Source organism: Mustela nigripes, chromosome 5 (genome assembly GCF_022355385.1).
Source record: "Mustela nigripes isolate SB6536 chromosome 5, MUSNIG.SB6536, whole genome shotgun sequence".
Lineage (NCBI taxonomy): Eukaryota > Metazoa > Chordata > Mammalia > Carnivora > Mustelidae > Mustela > Mustela nigripes.
In genome coordinates, this window is record NC_081561.1 from 71,097,795 (window position 1) to 71,121,384 (window position 23,590).

The window sequence follows — 23,590 nt, forward strand, 5'->3', positions numbered from 1 at the left end:
ATTTAAATATGTACAGTCAAGAGATAACATGTAAACTATATAAGAATAGTATTATGGCTGTGGTTTATAGTTATATGGATAATTACTACTTTTTTTTCACCCTTTGTACAAGTCTGAGATTTCTGGATTAGAAGCATAAAACATAATTCCCCAGGTTTAATACTTAAAATTACAGTTGAAGGAGAAATTTTTAAATTATATAACTATTTCTGACTTGTCTTCAAGGGAAGGAAAAATGAACATCACTTTATTAACCAAAGATTCATGATTGGTTAAAATGTGAGTAAATGGGAAAGAGTATATATGTTTATAAACATGGGAAACAACAGGTCATAACAGGGCTTAATAGAAGAAAAGTGCATGTAATAATACTTAAATAAACCATACTCGAATTTATCTCACAAGAAAAATAACTGCCCACCAAAAGAGGTCAGTGAACTTGAGACCTACCTGTTGGAAATAAAACAAAAAATAAAATGAAGTCCAATATCATAAAGATATTTTTCCTAATCCCTCAGATGAATACAAACAGAAGGAGTAAGAAGGTTGGTTTCAGGATAAGTACTAAAATTAATTAGTGTTTTGCCAACATGTTCTTAGTTTGGATTTAAACCAATTCAATTAAAATTTTAGGACTTGAATAATGACCTTTTCCCCCTCATTTAAAAGATCTTTAGAATTTATCAAGAAGTAGTCAACAAAGAGAAGAAACTGCAATAACGCCAACATTAGTTAGATTTGAAGAATTTAGTAGTTTATTTTTAAATGTGAACAAAAATAAGTTCATCTTTCTCTTGTATGTTATTTGTTTATTCTATCAACAAATATTTATTAGGCACCTATTATATGCCAGGTCCTGCTAAAGGCATTAAAAACATATTAGTAAATGAGATAGACAAAAATCACTGTCCTAGTGCAACATACACATTATACTGAGGAAGACTAACAAAAAATATATATTAAAAAATTTTGGCTATGACAAACACTGTAAGAGAAACTGAAGTGGGATAAAAGGTTAGAGAATTACAGGTTAAAGGACATTATAAGTGCTTGGGAAAATTTCAGACTCTGAAATTCCTATAATTGACCACGGTAGTAATGAAAGTGTCACTTACTAAAAAGGAACCCACATTTTGTCCTCAACATAATCCCCATTTGTTTAACCATCCCTGTTCTCCAAATTACCTCTTTCAGATAATTATTTTATTTTTCTACATAAGTTTTCCTTTTACACAATCATTGTCTTGGTATATATTTTCATTAAAAATGTTCCTAAGGAGGGCCTGCATGACTCAGTCGGTTGAGCATCCAACTCTGTCTGGATTTTGGGGTAGGTCATGATCTTTTGAGATGGAGACCCATGTCAGGCTACCTGCTGGGCATGGAGCATGCTTAAGATTCTCTCTTCTCTCTCTCCCCTGGCCCTTCACTCGTACCTTGCTCATGCTCACTCTCTCTCTCTCTCTTAAAAAAAAAAAAAAAGTTCCTGAGCTAACATTCTAGGGATATATGTAAAAAGTTTGAGACCTGGGGCGCCTGGGTGGCTCAGTGGGTTAAGCCGCTGCCTTTGGCTCAGGTCATGATCTCAGGGCCCCGGGATCGAGTCCCACATTGGGCTCTCTGCTCAGCACGGAGCCTGCTTCCTCCTCTCTCTCTCTGCCTGCCTCTCTGCCTACTTGTGATCTCTCTCTGTCAAATAAATAAATAAAATCTTAAAAAAAAAAAAAAAAAGGTTGAGACCTTTTGAATTCAGTATTTATAAAATAAAAAAATTCTTGATAGTTTGGCAATCTTGAATAATCAGTGGCATTTATTTATAGAAAATCATGATTAAAGGGAAAAGAGCTCTAAGTGGTAAAGAATAACGATAAAATTAAAACCACAATTAGACACCACCTCACTCCAGTCAGAATGGTTAAAATTAACAAGTCAGGAAATAACAGATGTTGGTGAGGATGCGGAGGAAAACCTTCCTACACTGTTGATGGGAATGCAAGCTGGTGCAGCCAATCTGGAAAACAGCATGGAGGTTCCCCAGAAAGTTGAAAATAGAGCTACCTCATGACCGTGCAATCACACTACTGGGTATTTACCCTCATTATACAAATGTAGTGATCCAAAGGGATACCTGCACCCCAATGTTTACAGCAGCAATGTCCACAATACCCAAACTATGAAAAGAGCCCAGATGTCCATCAACAGATGAATGGATAAAAAAGATGTGGTATAGATACACAATGGAATATTATGCAGCCATCAGAAAGTGAAATCTTGCCATTTGCAATAACATGGATGGAACTAGAGGGTATTATGCTAAGCAAAATAAGTCAATCAGAGAAAGGCAATTATCATATGATTTTACTGAAATGTGGAATTTGAGAAACAAAGCAGAGAATCATAGGGGAAGGGAGGGAAAAATGAAACAAGACAAAACCAGAGAGGGAGACTAACCCTAAGAGACTCTTAATCTCAGGAAACAAACTGAGGGTTGCTGGAGTGGAGGGGAACAGGAGGGATAAGGTGGCTGGGTGATGTACTATGGGGAGTGCTGTGTATCATATAAGACTGATGAGCACAGACCCATACCGCTGGGGCAAATAATACATTATATGTTAATTAAAAAAAAGCAAAAAAATGATAAAATTAATTAACAGAAATTACTTGTTGAGCTAGAGAAAATCTAGCAAAGGACAAATGCTGGTTTTGGTGTATGCATGTGTATGTGTATTTGTGGGATGGTGAGGGGAGCAGGGGGAGGGAAACATTTGAGGGAATCTCTCAGATTCAAGGAGAGATTTTAACTTAGGGTTGGGGTTTCATCAGGAATTACACACAGGGATGTATTTATATAACCATATTTCTTAAAGTCCAGAGCTTCAAAACTCATATTACTGTGAGATAGAAAGCAAGTTATATCTTGTTTTAAAATATTAACTTACATAATGTAGTGACTTTTTAAAAAGAACGTTATGATAGAATTATCTTTCATGGAAATGTTTTATAAACATAGGTGAAAGTTTAAAAAATGCAGAATATGAAGGCATAGGAATTTACATTAAGTGTTTTTAAAATATTTCAAACCTCTATCTTAACATAGTAGTTTGAACTTTTAGTAACTAGATAAGATATAAGGAATATATGGAGATAGATATAGATATAAAATACATCTTGTGGGACAGCACACTGGCTAACAGCTTAGCTCCTTCACACTGCAGTCCCACCACTCCCGAGTGTGTCATCTTGAGCAACTTGAGTTGATGCCTCATTTCTTCATCTCTAAAATGAGAATAATGGTACCTACTTTTTTTTTTTTTTAAAGATTTTATTTATTTGAAAGAGAGAGAGATCACAAGCAGGGGGAGGAGCAGAGGGAGAGGCAGACTCCCTGCTGAGCAGAGAGCCAAATGTAGGGCTCGATCCCAGGACCCTGGGATCATGACCCGAGCTGAAGGCAGAGGCTTTAACCTACTAAGCCACCCAGGTGCCCCTAGTACCTACTTTTTAAGGTTATTTTCAGATGACTGTCGAGAAAAGTGTCTGACATATAAGCATCTCATCAAAGTTAGCTATGAACTCTTTTTTTATTTTTTTAAGATTTTATTTAATTATTAACTATGAACTCTTAACCACCATTTTCTCTCTAAAATTACTTACTTTCAGGAAAACTTGTAGATCTTGAGTCTGAGTGTGTTGCAGAATGTCTTGCTGCAGATGCTTGAATATAGCTATACAGATATACACTTGATAATCAGGACCAAGGAAAACACAAGTAGCAATATAATGGCAGATTTCTATCCAATCCAAATAATTCCAGAAACACTGAGTTATCCATTGTAGGCAAATCTAGGAAAAAAGAAGTCACTTCATTAGAAAGCTTATAAAACCATATTTTTAAAAAGCAGTATTTTTAAATATTTAAATAAAATATTTAAATAAAAAAATTAAATAAAAATACCATATATTTAAAAACCATATTTTAAAAATCAGTGATTCACACAAAACCAATGAAGAGTTTGACATATGATCCAAATAGAAAGACAACCTACATACTAGGATGCTTCATCTACTTGCCTGATGCATGAGAAAACTTTCATGCCTCAGGGACTCGAGACTTAGAGGTAAACTGATGATGTGCCCACTGCTCATTTACCTATTGCTTAATGCCTTCTTTATTCATACAATCCTCCTCTTACCCACAACAGCAGTCTGCTCTCTACAGATAACAAATGCTAACAGACCATTTTAATTCAGAGATGGGAGTTTCTTCTACCCTACCTTTAATCACAGAAGTATAATTATGCAGATGACAGATTGCTAAATGTTGTATTAATGCAAATGGACTCTTGCTGAATCAGAAAATAATTTAAACCAAACAGGACTGTATAACATAAAAACTGGGAGCTAATGTAGAAAACAATTTAAAAGTGAGATTTTTACGAAAATCATTTATCTTACTTTTTGAGTAACATTCAGACTGTTTAGCTTATAAAAGGAATACATGCTTATTGAAGGAAAAAAACAGAAAAGGTTAAAAAAAAACATAGTAACAATGGCAACAGTGATTAACACTGCTAACATTTGGGTACATTAATGTTATGGGTGGAATTGTGTCTCTCTCCCAAAAGTAGTCCAAGTTCTAACCAACACACAGTACTTGTGCTTGTAACAATATTTGGAAACAGGGTTTTTACAGAGGTAATCAAGATAAGATGAGATCACTTTAGGTTAGTCCTATCCTAATATGACTGGTATCAGATAGGGAAAATGTGAACAGAGAAACACATACATACAGAAAGACGATGAAAAGGCACACATGGGGAATGTCATGTGAAGACAGAGGACTGGAAAATGGCATTTACAAGCCAAACCATCTAAGGCTATTAGAACCTAGGAGAGAGGCATCAGAGAGTTCTTTCCCTAGCACCTTCAGAGGGAACACAGTCGTTAAAACTTTCATTCTGGACTACTCCAAAACTGGGAGTCAATAAATTTCTGTTGTTTTAAGCTACCCATTTCATACTATTTTGATACTGTAGTCCTAGGAGACTAAGATAATTACTTTCCAGTATTCTAACTTTTATTTATGATTTACAAATTACTGGTGAAGAAATATTTCCTTTGTTGAATCGCTCTTATACTTCTGTTTTTGGAGTGGGGAGCAGAAAATGGGAACAGATATAATGGCTTATCTCAATTTGTCACAGATCTAAAAAAACAGATGCAGAAAATCTTCCTTTTTTTGTTCTATTATTTATCCTTTAAAAGAAATATTCTTGAATACTTTATTTATTTATTTATTCTTTAAATTTTTAATTTTTTATAAACATATATTTTTATCCCCAGTGTAACAGGTCTGTGAATCACCAGGTTTACACACTTCACAGCACTCACCATAGCATATACCCTCCCCAATATTCATAACCACACCCCCTTCTCCCAACCCCCCTTCCCCTAGCAACCGTCAGTTTGTTTTGTGAGATTAAGAGTCACTTATGATTTGTATCCCTCCCAATCCCATCTTGTTTCATTTATTCTTCTCCTACCCCCTTAACCCCCCATGTTGCACACCACCTCCTCATATCAGGGAGATCATATGATAGCTGTCTTTCTCCACTTGACTTATTTCGCTAAGCATGATACCCTCTAGTTCCATCCACGTCGTCGCAAATGGCAAGATTTCATTTCTTTTGATGGCTGCATAGTATTCCATTGTGTATATATGCCACTTCTTTATCCATTCATCTGTTTATGGACATCTAGGTTCTTTCCATAGTTTGGTTATTGTGGACATTGCTGCTATAAACATTTGGGTGCATGTGCCCCTTTGGAACACTACGTTTGTATCTTTAGGGTAAATACCCAGTAGTGCAATTGTTGGGTCATAGGGTAGTTCTATTTTCAACATATTGAGGAACCTCCATGCTGTTTTCCAGAGTGGCTGCACCAGATTGCATTCCCACCAACAGTGGAGGAGGGTTCCCCTTTCTCTGCATCCTCGCCAGCATCTGTCATTTCCTGACTTGTTAATTTTAGCCATTCTGGCTGGTGTGAGGTGATACCTCATTGTGGTTTTGATTTGTATTTCCCTGATGCCGAGTGATATGGAGCACTTTTTCATGGGTCTGTTGGCCATCTGGATGTCTTCTTTGCAGAAATGACTGTTTATATCCTCTGCCCATTTCTTGATTGGATTATTTGTTCTTTGGGTGTTCTTGAATACTTTCTAAAACTCATTTTGTATAGATCTGTTCAATTTTGGGGAATATTGATTCTACCTTTAAGTAGCTTGAACATGGTGTTTGTAGCACAAACTGGGTGACTTAAAAACAGAAATTTATCTTCTCACAGTTCTGCAGAACACAGGGTTGGCAGGGTTGGACCCCTCCCTCTCCTTGGCTTGTAGATGGCAGTCTTCTATGTTTTCACCTGGTCTTCCTCTAGATATCTGTGTCCAAATTTCTTCTTTTAAGGACAGCAGACAAACTGGATTAGGGCCTACCCTAATGTAATCTCATTTTAACTTAATTACCCCTTCAAATATAGTCATTCTCCAGGGTAGTGGTGGGGAAGGTTTCAACATATGAATTTTGGGGGTGGGGTGACACAATTCAGCCCCTACCAGATGGTATTAATGAATTGTTTTTGCATGTGTTATTACTTATGTCAACCAGTAACATTATTCGCAGCTATTAGAGACATATCTTTTCATCTCATTTTCCACTTGTATTTCCTATTATTGATAATGCCAACTATATATCACCTATATTTTCTTATTTTTTTACTGTAATTCCATTCTTAGGGAAAAATGTTTGTTTTATAAATATTATGACCCCATTCTATAATGCTCAAAATCTAGTCATAGAGCCTACAAGTTAACTCAGTATTGAAATTTTATCTATGAATGTCCAATGCTATCAACAGGCACAGTGTATTTAATTTCCTTTTCTCCCAACTTTAGTCTTAGTACTAATAGGATTCTTCTCTCAGATCTTGACCTGAAGGGTCAAGGGTCTGCTTGGCATGCAGAGTTCATTACCAATCTTCTATTGCCCACATAATATGGCTCTACTGCACTGGGGAGAAAATATCTTCACTATTCTTACTTTGCTAGATAGGTTGAAGCAGACATTTTTTGAGAAGTAATACTTTTAATTCCCTTAATGTACTGCTGCCAGAGTTCTGTCTCTGTTCTTTGCTATAGCTAGTAAGGCCAAGCAACTTATTCCATGCTAGGTTAATAAAAATGAGTCTCTGAATGAATTAAGGAGAAACAAAAGAAGAGTAGAAATTAGTACAAATGATCCCACAACCAGAAAAACCAGTGCCAGAAAAAGCAGTTCCCATTCAGCTGTCAGTTTTAGGTAGGGATGAGTGACATGTATACAGCGATGAGAGGGTCACAGCTTTTGACTGTCTTCTTTTTCAGCAGCCTTACTGCCCTACAGGTTGGACGGTGTGAAACTGCTGATCTGCAACTATTTTGATCTTGAAGCCTCACAACTTTATACGGTTCAAACAAAGATATCTGAACTTAAAACATACGTAGGGAAATACTTACCTTTTTTGGTTAAAAGAAAGTTACCCCAGAATCTGCAATTAGTTCTTTCTTATACATAGTTATTAATGCAGTTTTCTGGTGTTTACATACATTCAAGCATTGTTTTATTACATTGTCTATTTTTCTTCCATTAAACAGAAATAATGCCTTTTTCTATGTATGGGAAATTTAGGAAAGGAAAATGATTATAACTGAAAACACTCTGAAAGTACACAAAGCCCTATATAATATTACTCTATAAGAAAATACAGATGTTTATTATTCATTTACTATTTATCAAGTACCTAATATACAAACAAGCATTATAATTTTTAAGTAAACAAAAGACATGTAGTCTTTGCTCTCATAGAGTTGACACTCAGAGGGGAGATGTGCACTTTTTAAATATATGTCCCTCTTCATTTGGCAGAAATTATATCAGATATTCTGTGTGCAAGATGGTTCAGAATTATTAAACCGTAATAGAATTCTAAAATCGTATTCCCCTAGAAGAGTGAGCAATGAGTCACATTTAATCCTTAAGTAAATAACTTCTCTATAGAATGCAAAGGTTTGCAAATCAGCTAACAATCTAGAATTCTAAAAGGATAAAGGAAATAGCATGCGTCTAAGCAGAATGATAAACTCATAAAACACTTTTTTATTATGGAATTTTTCATATATATATATATACATATATATATATATGTATATATATATATATATATATATATATATGCAGTTCATGAACCAGGCCCATCACAGATTTGAAATTTTAATTGGGAAGGTTCTTCAGCACATTTGCCCCCCCCAAACAGGATCCCCTTACTTAAACTTTTTAAAAGAAATAGATCATAAGTTGTGATGAATTATATGTGTTTGCTTTAAAACATACAGAAAATCTGTTACCAGTGGCATCAGTTTTTCTTTTGATCTATCACACAAGACAAAAATAATCTTAGAATATTAGCACTACCACAAGCAATATAATTACTTAAAACAGTATTTTTGCTGTTCTTTGTCTTTATGCAACATATCACTTGACTCATACAGTCAAATTACTGTGATTTAAAGTGATAGGTTATATTATCAAATATGTACTGTTGGGTTCATTTGCTTCAGTTTGATTTTATATTCTTAGGGACAGAATTTGTTTATTTTGTGGTTACATGTATCTATATCACCATATGAAATATTTAAATGATTCCAAAGTAAAAATACAAAAGTAAGGTATATTCCTTGACTCTTCAGCTCATTCCTTCCTTATCCTTATAAGCAATCATTTAAAAAAATGTGATATATTCTTTCATGTTTTTAATAAAACACATTTGTACATGCATTTGTTATCTTCACTCTTTCTTATATAAATGGTAACACACTAAACACTTTTTTTCTTCACCTTTTTAACACTTAACAAAGGATCCTGCATATCACTCCAACACAATATACAGAGGTATTTTTCATTTTTACAACTGCATGGTATTCCACCAAGGATAAACCATAATTTTTCAACCAAGTCCCTATCGATAGACATTTGCAGTTTTTAGTCTTGTGATACTAAAACCAGTGCTATAACAAACAACTGTATGTATTTTCAAATTTTTGTCAGATAATTTGACAGATTAAAATAATAAATTTAATTTTATAATTACATGATTAATTTGGTAATTGATATGACAATTCAATAGGTTTCCATAAATGAGACTGCTGGGTTAAAGGATAAATGCATGTAAGATTTTGCTAGACACTGCCAAATTCCCCCTTATAAGTCAAAAAAATGTACTGCATTTTCAAAACTAAGAAGTTGAATTCTTATATTCATGGAAATATATTAGTTATGAAACAGTTTACAAAGAAAATGAAACAAACTAATTACATTTGTTTTTACAGTAAACCAATATTCCTTAAACCAATTACTTTTAAAAACATTTAAATGGTGTTTTAGGCTTACAAGGAAAGAAAATCTTTATATAATATACATCAAAATGTACCACAACCTTCCTAGGCAATTTTGCTCTTCAATCATACTTAAGCTTCTAAAGGACATTAAGATGCAACATTGAGATAAAAATAATTATTTTATCTGAGGAAACTATTCTTACTTGTATCTAGATTTAAAAATCAATCTCCAAAAAATGCCATAAGAATTAGGTAAAAAAAAGTCTGGCTAAAACAATTTTTTAATGGATACTTGATTAAGTCAGAATAAGTATGAACTAAATGACCAAGTTTTATGATTCAAAGACAATGTTTTTAATAACTCTTCTGGCCCTTATTTTATTTGCTCTCACCAAATAAAGAATATTAGCAAAGAAAGAAAGAAAACTGATTTCAAAATCAAAAGATGTGGCTTCAAGTGAAGTCCTTGCTGTCAAGGTAACGTCAATAAGTCAGTTCACTGACTTCATGGACTCTGAATTTCTACTTCTGTCACATGATGTAGTCAGAACTTAAAATGAGATAAGCTCTAGAAATACATCTTTATACTGCACAGGGTTGTTACACATAAGAGTATTTCTGTTGTACTTCTAGGCAAGATACTGTGTATCACACATCCAAAGAACCTGTAGATAAATCAAGCACACATACTTTTAAGGAACTTTCAACTATTAAAGAGGTAAAGGACAAAATAACTATTCCCCAGGGCAGGATACAGATTTCTACCAGAAGTACAGAAACAGTACACAAATTAAAATCTACTTGTAATTCATTTAAAAAAAAATCTCCCAGGTGCCTGGATGGCTCAGTCGTTAAGCAGCTGCCCTCCGCTCAATTCATGATCCCAGGACCCCTGGGATCAAGCTCCACATCAGGCTCCCTGCTCAGCAGGAAGCCTGCTTCTCCCTCTCCCACTCTCCCTGCTTGTTTTCCCTCTCTCCCTGCCTCTCTGTCAAATAAATAAATAAAACTTTAAAGAAAATTTTAAAAATCTCCATTTGGACAAACATAAAGAGTAAGAAGTTGACACAAAGATGTGGCAAAGGGAGAAAGAAGGTACTATTTCAAATGGCAACATCAGCAACATGAGAAGGAAAGCCCAGGGAGATAGATATATATCTACATCTACATTTATGAATAGGAGCATGAACAAGAAACATTCTGCTTTGCATTTACATAATTCTGCATTTTCAAAAAATACAATGTCACAAAATACAAAATGTAAGGATAGTTTTTTTTTGTTTTGTTTTTGTTTTTTTAAATCCAGTCTTCATGATAGGAGGAGAAAAAAACAGCAAATGAGAAAAAATGATGAGGTTTTTCTAAAAGTATATATAGAGGATTATCCATGTTAGCTCATTTGCTGACACAGTATGGTACCATAATGATATGCAGACTAATGACCCCCAAGGAATTATAAATCATTAAAGATATGTGGTACTTCTTAAGCTAGGAAAGTTAAATAAAGTACAATAAGAAAAGTGTTTTACCAAAGGATAAAATTCATCAAAATGTTAATTAGAAGATGTGATTTTTCTGTTCATTTAAAAAGCAGGACTATATATTTGAATTTTTATTTTCTACTCTGTTACTCTTAAACTCTAATCAACACATATTTCTGTTTTAATTTTTTTGTATTCTAGTTAAACATATATTTTTACTCTAGAGATATGTGTTTTTTATTTAGCAACCTACTCACAAATCCTTCATTAATCAACCAATCCCTTAGTGTCTATAAATTCACAACTTCAAAAAGCACTGCTCCTAATTAGATCAAAATGAATAAGCTTTGAAATACAAAATCTGTATCCAAATTATTACTTAAGCACCTATACCTATTCGTTACTTAAAAGATGTTTCTCATTTTATAATTAGCAGTAAAATTGCATATAATATCAACAAAGCAATGATATATACTTAAGGCACAAAATGATTAGCTCACATCAGGAGCCATTAAAAAGACATTTTTACATTAGCTAAGTTATGAAACATAACAACATTATGCAGTGGGTTTTATTAGATAAATAAATAATGCAGTGGGTTTTATTAGATAAATCTGCTATATATATGCAATTTCAAATTGATAAAAATGATAAAAAGATATCAAATTGATATGGTGAGGCCAGAGGTACTGCAAGTTTTGTCCACAGTTTGTGGTAGTCCATTTTAAAGTTAAAGGATATATGTTAGAAACTAATAAATGACTGTAGGTGTTAGACAATATACATTATATTACTCAAGATTAGAATGGCAAAAAGAGCTCTCAGGAACATTTATTACCTAGATTGGATTTTTAGAAGAGTAGAAAGAATAGATTGTTGAGCTTAAACATTTAAGTATCTATTTCCAACCAGAATTAAACATTTTATGATTGAAAATTCCCCAAAGTATTTTAGGTACATGCCAAGTAAGAGCTACAAATGGCCAAGAAAGAATATTCTTTTTCATTACACACAATTCCTTGTTATATTTAGACTTATTAATTTCAGGAAATTTAAAACTCAACAAGCACAGTAATCAGATGCAAGTAAATGTAATTACATGACATAAGGGTTCTTCAAAATAAGTATAAAGGCAAATTAACAAGAACTATATTGTATAGTAAAGAGGAAAAGATTCCAGGAGGACAAATCCAAAGAAATGCAACCATTGTTTACTATTAAGAAATCTATCAAGGTCACCTAAACTAGTCAAACAAACCCCAAGATTAAGATAATCTTAACCCTAAAGGAACTTGTCAAAATTCAACATTATTATTTGATTAAAAGAAAGGAAACAAAATTCAATTTTTACATAAAGCAGAAGGATTCTTCCATACCATGACAAGGAATAAGTCTCTTAATGGTGAAATACTAGATGATTACTTAATAACTGTTCAAGTCTAAAATAAGCAAGCCACTATTTAGAATTATTCTGAGAAAAATAACAGAATTTAATTAAAAATGAAAGAGAAAACATATTACAAATTTGTAAAAACACAAATCTAGAAAAAATGTACAACCTAATGATTATATAATAATTTACTAATTATTAACAGTAACCACAAAGGAAATAAAATTGAAAAAAACATTTCAAGCTGCATTAATTAGAACTATCTGTAATAAGAAAGATACTACACCTATATGGGAAAAAATATACAACTTCAGTAAAATATAGTACAAAGAAAATAAATGGAAAAACTTACTACATTCCTAGATAGGAAGGCTGAGTATGGTAAAGACATAAACTATAAACTACTTTGAGAAAAGTGAATATAACAGCAATTTAAATTTTATCCAAATCTAAATGCCCAACTTAAACCAGGAAAAATCACTTCAGAGGGCACATAAAGAAATCAATAGAAATAGCTAAATTAGCTTTTTCAGGGGGCAGTGTATGATAGATTGATTCTTATCAGCATTAAGAAATAAGAATGTAAGAAGAAAAATGTAATAAATACAATAGTAAATACATAAAAACACTAACAGTAAATAAGTAAATAATAAATTACAGTAGTAAATAAAATATATAACAGGAATTAAAGATATCTGGATAGTGGGCTACTTTTAAAGAACATACAAATCAGTAAGAAACACGCTAAGACAGGCAATTAAGATTCAACTATTAACTAGGCTATGAAATTATAGTCAACCTTACTAATGTTTAAAAATTCACAAAATTTTAGAAGAGAAATTGCTACCTATTAATCTATCTATTAGTTTTGAAAAAGCCTAGTACCCAGACCTGAAGAACAGAGATTTTCTCCATTTCTGTTAGAAGAGTAAGATCAAAGAAAATTGACGACATGCGTCAAGAGTCTTAAAAGTGTTCATATCTTCTGGTTAAGTAAATCTACCTTCTGGAACTCTGACTTAAAGGTTTAATTCTAGGGGTATCTGGATGGCTCAGTTGTTAAGCGTCTGCCTTCAGCCTTGGGTCATGATCAACCCCTGCATGGGGCGGGGAGCCTGCTTCTCCCTGACTCCCACTCCATCTGCCAGGCCCCCTCTCACACTCCCCCTGCTTGTGTTTCCTCTCTCGCTGTCTCTCTCTCTGCCAAATAAATAATGAAATATTTTTTAAAAAGGTTCTTGAAAAAAAAAAGATTTAATTCTAAATTATAAAAAGGCTTAAGCTCTAAAAATTTAAGTTGTAGCCTGCTTATACCAGTAGGAAACAATTCACCCCTCCACCAATGAAGGACTGCCTATGTACTGGAGGCACTCACTCCTGCATGTGACAAGCGTAACTCCAGGCCCTAGAAAAATCATTACTCATTTCCAGATCCCAAGAGCAGAAATAGAGAGCTGGGCTTTTTTTGTTAGGTTAAGATACAGTATGTCAAATACCAGATGTTCAGTGTTAAGAACTCTTACTCACAGTTACCTCACTTAATCCTTACATTAGCCGTATGAAGCAGATATTATCTCCATTAAAAAGCCTACATGTCACAGACTTCCAGAATGTTTATGTCCTTGAACAGCTTAAGTTGAACTTGAAATGTGAATGCTAAGGATCTACTCTAAAGAAATCTGTATATTGTAACAGACCTACAGGAAAAAATGCAATTTAGAAATTTAAATAGAAAATATGAATACTTACAAAAAGGATCTTATTAATTTAAATATATTTCCTATATTTGAAGAGAATTTAAATTTTTTTTTAAGATTTTATTTATTTATTTGACAGAGATCACAAGTAGGCAGAGAGGCGGGTGGAGGGAAGCAGGCTCCCCGCTGAGCAGAGAGCCTGATGCAGGGCTCCATCCCAGGACCCTGAGATCATGACCTGAGCCAAAGGCAGAGGCTTAACCCACTGAGCCACCCAGGCACCCCAAGAATTTAATTTTCTTTGAAGACATGGAGATCTGGGAGTTGAAGAAACGCTATTTCTTCTGGATTACCTGGGATGGTGCGAAACCAGACATGTGAAAAGCTGAAAACACAAGTGGCACCTCCACCTTCAGGAGCATTTCAATGTAGTGAGTGCTGCAAAAATATACTGGATGGATGCCAGATTCTATAGTGTCAGTAGCTAGATACCTCTGTATAAAAAGGAAAAATTGAGAATTAATGAACATGCAACTAATGTAAAATAATCAAATCAACTTACCTAAATATTTTGCTTTGAATTGCTACTTCAAAATTAATGTGGTGGCCTGACAAGTTACGGCAAACATTGTAATTATGTAAGTTAAAAAGTTAGAATGTTACAAAGACCATAGAAAAAAATAAATCTTAATTAAGGCAATATTTATACCGTCCAAGACAAAGAAATAAACTTAATACTGTAATTCAATGCCTATGGAATGAAGGGGATGGCTGTTGCATGGAAGAATAAATGTACAAGTACACAAATCATAAAACTTCACATGTTAATACTTGAGTGTACTTCTGTATGCTTGCTATCTTTGGCTGTGGCCAATGATTCTATCACATTAAAAAGTTTTAGTTTGTCAGATCTTTGGGATATTTGCATAGTCCCCTTTCTCTAAGATATCATTAACCTATATCTGAACTTGAGTTACTAATAACAAATTAGGAACTCTAAAAAATTTATCACTAAAACTGGGAAAAATGCATAATGCATTCCCACCAAAGTTCTCAGACCAGCTATTTTGTATATATTTCTATAATAGTTATAAATTAATCTTATATAATTTATATATTTCATATTTATTTATATGTCCATTTATATATGTGTGGATATACACACATATCTTACAAACTTGCATTTTTCAGGAACTTCTTCATAGAGTTTGTTATATTTTCAGTTTGGCTCTTAGGTACAATTTATGTCATCATGATTGCTTTATAATTCTTCAATGAATGTTACTATAAATACAATATCTAACCACAATATTTTAAAACAAATAATAAACTTGATAACTTGGCAGGTATCATTTTGTGTCAAGAAAAACTGACAGACTAGCAACTATACCCAATAGACTTACACTAAAATTTATATTCAAATTAGCTCTGAACAATACATAATTAAGAAACTTTCAGAAAGGCATTTATGTTCTTTACTGGATAACTGTAATAAAAGAAAATCAATGCTTTTAAAGAAAACAAATCAAGCTTACATATAACAATTACATATGAGTTAAAATGAGGATTTCTTTCAAACTTTATTGCTAAAGTACTTTTAAGGATTTACGTTTAAGTTATATACTAAAATTTCTGAAACCAGTGAGATGATTTATCAGTGGTTTTCCTCTTTTATCATTCATCATCATAAAGGACAATTTATCATTTCATAGGAATATATATGTAGAAGCATATATTTTATGACAGGTTCTCAGAGATACCTCAGAGAACACACACACAAAATAATTTTATATACTGATGACTGGAGACATACTATAGCATATTAAGTGGACATCTTACAGCCAACCTCAGATGAATGTCTAGGACAAAAAATAAACTTTCTTTTGAGTAGTTAAAAATAATATAAACTAAGGGGCACTGGGGTGGCTTGGTCAGTTAACTATCCAACTCTCGAATTCAGTTCAGGTCATGATCTCGAGGTCATGAGATTGAGCCTAGGATCAGGCTCAGCACTCTGCAGTTTGCTTGAGATTCTCTTCCTCCCTCTATTTCTCCCTCTGCCCAAATAAACATCTCCCTCCCACCCATCCCCACACACATGCACACATGCATTCTCTCAAGTAAATAAATCTTTAAAAAATATATATACACATGTATGTATTTATACACATATATTTTAATATGTATATATTAATGTATACATATACATATAAACTGAGAATCTGTATCATTTATCTTCTTTTATGAAACACACACTTCACTAATGACTACTTGTCCAATAGAACTAATGAGTTTAATAGATGCAAAAAATCAACTTATATATTAATTTTCAATGCAAGCTTAGGTAATAATTTTCTGAATATATGCATATTAGTAATATAAAAAATGTATGTATAAGAAACAATTCTTATACAGTATCTTTTTTATGTTGTACTGAAAACAATATATTTGGAGTAGGTATATTTAGAGTGAAGATGAGACTAATTACACTCTCGGAAAAAAACAAGCTATTATGAAATGGAGTCCCAAAGCTCAGGCAAGAGTTCTTCTATTCTTGTAGATTATCCTCTGTTGGAAGAAATTATGCCATACTTTTTTGTAACTAACATAGCTCCCAGCACCAAGCCTTGCATAGAGTAGATATGCAACAAATTATTGACTGAATTACAAGAAAAGATGTTAATGATTATAGATTGTAATCATAGTACACTCACTTATAATAAAAGTTTTATTAATTGGTCTATTAATTGCCATTACATAACTCTAATTTATAGTAAATGGTGTTCAGAAAACCAGATCGATAATAACTCTAAATACCTAAATACAACACAGTCTTCTGAATCATCAAATTATAAAGTCTGTTTGTTATACTTTTAGTTTTTTGATGTATTTTGCTTAGTCACAACTTTCTGAAAAGATGGCAACTTTTAATAAAGGTAACTCTAATAAAATTCAGAATACAGGATTAAGCACAACACATGTAGGAAAACAGTATTTAAAACATCATGTAAGTGACATAACATACAAACTATGCTAAAACTGTGAAAAAGAGTATCAGTAAAACTTTTGGGTTGAGATATACTAGTAATCATCATATCATGAAGCTAGAGCTTTATAAAATAACATTCTTTAGACTATTTTACTTTAGTGATTAAAAATGAAAGATATGTGCCTTCAAAAACAGACTGTGTAAGCAGTCTTTTGGTTTTTCCTTTCCACTCTAGGTAGTTCTGATGAGTCACTCCAATCCTGACACTAAGAAAAATCTAGTTCCAAGTTGCTACAGGAATTAAACAGAAAGACCTTACGAGAAAGACAAACTCTCCAAACCAGTTAAATGGCCCCAAGGGGTCCAGTCCCATCCTTCAGTCTGGGGACTGGTGTGCAGAGAGTGGGCCATGCTGACGGCGCAATGCTGCAGTCAATCTGGGCAGCGCGTGGGTCATGCAACAGGGGAATAGAAAACATTTTTTCTTAACTCTGATTCTATTATTCTAGAAAACAAATCTTTCTCCTCTCCAGGGGGCCGGGGGGGTGCGGGGGAAAGCACATGGGAAAATGGAATCTTTAAATACGGCTCTAAGATTTAAAGTTATATATAAAATAATGGGGTTTTGACACTAGATTTCTGTCCTACAAGTGACTGGTCACATGATTTGCTATTGCTAATCCTGTGCAAATAGTTACAAGTGTGCCAGGACATGCTGATGGTTGTAAAATTTAAATCTAAATGTACATTTGAATGGTATTAGAATTGTTAACTCTAAACTTCCTGTTTTAACTGTTTTTTATTTTATGAGGAGTAAGAGAGGAATAAATGTATAGATCCACACACATTTTTATATATATAAAATATACATAACTCTCTGATGCTCTTCCTTTTGAACTACACTAGTTCATTTGACTATTACTCTAGCTTGATTCATAATCAATGGAGCTTTATCTGTATGTAAATGTGAAATAGTTCATATTTGAATTTAATTTGTTCTCCTTCTGCGTATGTTTTTACTAACAGAAGACATATGCGGTTGTTACTTTTATTATAATTATTACTTGAGATTAGGTATTCTTATAAGGAAATAACTGATTTTTTCATCTTTCATAATCTGTCATTTTATAAAAAGCTTTTAATAAAAGCATTTTATTAAAAGCCAAACTCTGAATCTTGATAAAATTCCATAAAGAATTAGTACATTATCATTTAGGAAGTTGTTGTTTTCTTTTAAGAACAAATAATAATGAAAGATAATTCAATACAGTCAATACATTTAAGGATCTGAGATCAGAATGATCTCAGCAGCTTCAAAAAAAAATTTCAAATTATTTATCTCAAATGAGTAGATAGTTTATAAAATTTTAAAAACTTCAAAGTAATTATTTCATTATGTCCTATACTGCTCATCCAAGGCACCTTTTGATGCAATCTGCTTAACAACATTCTTAAGAATGCAAAGGATCAACGATTTTTTAAATACATTTTTAAAATAAATAAATAAAATTTTTAAAGTAATAAAATCTTGCTGTCCTTTGCATATTTGTATTTAAATATTAATTCATACACTCAACACCCATTTGTTGAATTAATTACTACTGGAATTAGTTTGGGACACATTAGTAAACAAAACAGAAACCACTGCCCTCCTAGAACTTTTATATTTAAGTGTTTAAATAAGTAAAAACAGAAATTAAGCAGCAAATTAGGAACTGACATAGGCTATTGTAAAAGAAACAGGATAATAAGGTTGAAGAATGTGGGACTGGGGCACAGGCTGAAGCTTTTTTGAGGTTGTTTATAATAATGAGATTGAGCTAAGAAAGGTAGACTAAAGTCAAAGTGTCTCACCACAACTGCAGATTAATTTATTTTATCAACCTGCATAGTTAGTGTCACTTCAATGTTTGAGACCAATGGAACAAACAAAATAGAAAAGGGATTACTTTTTAAATAATGTATTATTACTGAATGTATTAACAAGTGGCATAGAAAAACCACTAATCCATAAAATGATTAAATCAAAAACATTTAAATCATGGAGTTGTGACTACAGAAACATTAATAACTACATTTAGCTAACAGCTCTAAGATAAAATCCCTGAAGAGGAATATTAGCAGAATGTTATTTTATAAAGAAGCACTAAAACAAACTCCTGGTAATGAAATAATTCAACTTGGTATATTGAAAAGTTGAAAAGAAAAAATGATACTATGTAAGGCACTGCCTAGGTGTTCACTGATGGTACAGGTGCACCAACAGAAAGGTGTCAAGGCTTTACATCATGAGTTCATCTAAACACCTGAGTAAAATGTCGTTCCATTCCGTGCACAGGTCTATATTCCATATTCAATGATGATATCAAAATAAATCTAAAAAAATCCAAGCTGCCTGATAAAGTCCTTCCTGATGGGAAGAAACCCTATTAGAGCACAACGTCACTGTTATGTTAAAAAATAAAATGATGTCTTATGAAAAGTTTATAGATTCAAAGCAAAAATGCAACCTTAGAAAATTATGGTTAAAAAAGTTGACTGTTGCATCACCACTTGAAACAAGATGGGATTGGGAGGGAGACAAACCATAAGTGACTTTTAATCTCACAAAACAAACTGAGGGTTGCTGGGGGGAGGGGGTTTGGGAGAAGGGGGTGGGATTATGGACATTGGGGAGGGTATGTGCTTTGGTGAGTGCTGTGAAGTATGTAAACCTGGTGATTGACAGACCTGTACCCATGGGGATAAAAATATATGTTTATAAAAAATTAAAAATTAAAAATTAAAAAAAAATTAAAAAAAAAAAAGTTGACTGGCGGGCACCTGAGTGGCTCAGTGGGTTAAAGCCTCTGCCTTCAGCTCAGGTCATGATCCCAGGGTCCTCGGATAGAGCCCCACATCGAGTCCTGCATTGGGCTCTCTGCTCTGTGGGGAGCCTATTTCCGCCTCTCTCTCTGCCTGCCACTCTGCCTACTTGGGATCTCTCTCTGTCAGATAAATAAATGAAATCTTAAAAAAATAAAAAAGTTGACTGGTAATATCTGACAGTGTCACAATCTGAACACTAAGCTAGAATAGTTAAGACTAGTGGAATGCAGGTATCATTTTCACAATACTTGACATGAAAATGTATGATTGGATTCAAAATCTATATTCATTATCAAAAGATTTTTGAACATTATATTTGTAAATAGAAGAAGGGAATATCTACAATTTTTAAAATCTTCACATATAATTTAAAGAATTATTCAAATTCTGCTTAACAGAAGGAAAATAGTTCCACTGATTAAAGAAAAACTGGCACACGTTCTTTTGCCATTTGCTTCTGCCTGTTCTTGTGAACAAATTTTACATTTGCTGAAGTATAAGAGCTAGGAATTCTTATTAAGGAATTATGTACAGCTATTTTAAGCAAAAAATGATAAAATTTCAGTATTTATAATATATTCCTCCTTGATTCTTTGGCTTTATATTCCTTATCACAAACATATACTGTGAAAACATGTAATACATGCTTTCATTGATAGCCACATATTCTCTCAATCCCTTAACTTATTTATCTTTGGGAGCGATGTGATTGCACTGTCCATGTGCAGTATGTTGTAGGAGAGGTTTGGGAAGTGTGAGCCTATCTGGTATAGTAGACAGTATCCCCAGGTTGGAGATTTTAATGGCAGTAAGTAAAACAAAATACAGAAATGTTAGTAAACTGAGGGATGCTCTTGCCTCTAAACTCTAAGATCTCAGGAAGCTAGTAAAACCCTTTAAAATACACCTTAACACTATAATCAAAAATCATCATAGATTTCCAAACTCATCATAGATTTCCATATTCTGTATAGAATACATTTATATTGACTTATTTTCTTATGTTGTAAGTTAACTGACTTTTTCTAACAAAGCAACAATTAAAAAAACATTCAATAGCTCTTTTTACATATTTTTTTATAATTTACTAGATGACATGTTTAAAATTTAATAATCCATCTATTATCACTAATCTTTCATTCAGTTACCTTTAAGTAAGACACCAAGCATTTGGGAAAATGTCAAATCTGTATCTTCAAAGAGAATCAGTCAAAAAGCATTCAGGTAGAAAATGAACATAAATTATTACAGAACTCTCTACAAATAAGATCCCAATGAATTTAAATAGGATCTGCCTTAAAATTTAACACACTCATTTAAAGACAGAGTTAAAAAGTCTTACAGAAATATGAAGTCTTGGCAACCAAAGGAAAGCAGAGGTCAGAAGCCTGGAGAACTGCTGAAGAAATCTTAATGTTTTTTCTTTGTCCCCCAGCATTATCATGAACAAAGAGGATACAAACCAGTCATGGCCAGTGTAAGTCCCCTGCAGGCAGACTGAAAAGCACAGTTAAGGAACTTTTGCATATTTTGTCTTACAAGATGAAATATAAGAACTCTATTAATATTCATTTCCAGGATCCCTATCAGGAAAAAGATTCTGATACTTCAGTCCTCATTTTACCTTCAATCAATTTACAAGCCAATGTGTTGATTATTTACATAAGTAGAGGAGGGCAATGGCACTAGCAAATGCAGAAAAAAATATCTGTTTCGTGGCAACACTTATTCAAGTCATTAAAATCATAGTACCTTCTCTTTCTCTGGTTTAGGTTATCTGCTAAATTACTAACATAATCAAATATTTTAAAATCCATATATTTTTAGAATTCAGTAAGGCAAATGGTTTGCATACTTTTTTTCTCTTCAAGTCAAATCTATTTCTGAAAAATAACCAATTCAAGTAAAATAAATGTATGTTCTATTGTTATTCTAAATTTACTAACTCTAGAATATTCTTATTCTAGATATACTAAATCTATTTTTTAAAAATGTCTTTTATGTATCTGAAAATACAGCCAAATAACTTTAATTACTCAGTTTAAGATTAAATAAGTAAGATTGAATTTAGTAATTACTACCCAATTTAATAAAATTCATATTTAAAATATAGAATACTATAAAGGTACATCAACAAATCAATATAGGTTAAAGTATTATTATTTTTTCTTTTTTTTTTGCTTATTTTATTTTATTTTTAATTAATTTATTTATTTTCAGCATAACAGTATTCATAATTTATGCACCACACCCAGTGCTCCATGCAATCCGTGCCCTCTATAATACCCACCACCTGGTATCCTGACCTCCCACCGCCCCGCCACTTCAAACCCCTCAGATTGTTTTTCAGAGTCCATAGTCTCTCATGGTTCACCTCCCCTTCCAATTTACCCCAACTCCCTTCTCCTCTCAAACTCCCCTTGTCCTCCATGCTATTTGTTATGCTCCACAAATAAGTGAAACCATATGATAATTGACTCTCTCTGCTTGACTGATTTCACTCAGCATGATCTCTTCCAGTCCCGTCCATGTTGCTACAAAAGTATTTTACTATAAATGTGTTAAGGTACCCTATCAAAGAACTATGAAAAACACATAATGTTCAACTGCTGTGAATCCACTCAAAAAGGATATGAAGAGAAGATTTTACGGACGCTTGCTGCTGTTTTAGGAATCTCTCGCAGTGCTTTAAAACCAAGGTAAGATCATTTTCTGCACTGTCTTTTAACAGGTTGAGGAACTTGCCATATCTATATTAAAAGCCCACAAAACATGCAAAATGAAAAACTTCAGTCCCTGCATTATAAATTCACTTTTTAAAAGCCATCAAGTGTAGTCCTCTTGAGATCTCAAGGTTTTAAGTTTTCTTCTACTTCCACTGTAACTATGCTAAGTAGGGAGAGCTTTACACTAAGTACATGTTCCTGATAATTATATTTGGATTAGCAGTAATTATCTGGTAAATACTGATAACTTTTAAGGAGAATAAAACAATAATGACAGAACAAAATGCAGATACTGTAGATGAGAAGAATACAAGCATTTTTTCCTGAACTTAATCTAAAACATGTAATGCTGACAGGTGAGACTGACCAAATGTTAAGTGTAGAAGCAATTTTAGATTTCATCTAATCCATGTAATCCAAAGGTTCTAAGAGGGAGTACATCCCCTCTTGCGGCGACCTGAGAAATTCATGGGGGCATTTTTGATTGCACGGTGACTGGGGACACAAATAGTAGTTGGTGAGTAATGCAGGTTAGATGTGGAGCAGTCCTAAACAACCACTTACAAATGGCCTTCCTATTATTTGCATGGATGAAGAAGCTATTTATAATTATCTGAAACCAATTCTGCTTTATATAAGATCATAAAATATTTTTTCTATATTTTTTATTATACATTGAATGCAACTAAATGTGTAAATCAGGAAAATATAGTACTTTCATTGTTTGAAGCCTAAGACTTGTTCTCCATTTTGGAAAGTCACTTGGCCAGTGGCAAAACTTGAGCAGTATTTGAAGCACTACATCAGTAGTCTATATGCAGCTGCCAAAGTCACAGTGATTCTATATGGTTGACAGCTCTATCATATACTGTAGCTGGGTACAAATCACCTTCCATTCACATCTTACCAATAAGACATTATACTGAATTTAAAAAATATGTGACTAGCCTGCTCATGTTATCTATGGATTCCATCTCAGAATAGAAATTGGACATTACAAAAT

At 33.0% G+C, this 23,590-nt stretch overlaps 1 protein-coding gene across 1 annotated transcript in view; it reads right to left on the reverse strand.

Annotated features, from left to right (window-relative positions):
* The window catches only part of TBC1D32 (TBC1 domain family member 32), a 242,268-nt gene that overhangs the window by 11,863 nt on the left and 206,815 nt on the right, over positions 1-23,590 (reverse strand). The window contains exons 30-33 of the mRNA XM_059400634.1: positions 22,496-22,611; positions 21,204-21,358; positions 14,358-14,498; positions 3,655-3,843 (exon numbers count right to left, since the gene is read on the reverse strand). Of these exons, the coding sequence (XP_059256617.1) occupies positions 3,655-3,843; positions 14,358-14,498; positions 21,204-21,358; positions 22,496-22,611 (601 nt within the window). The remainder of the gene's footprint in view (positions 1-3,654; positions 3,844-14,357; positions 14,499-21,203; positions 21,359-22,495; positions 22,612-23,590) is intronic.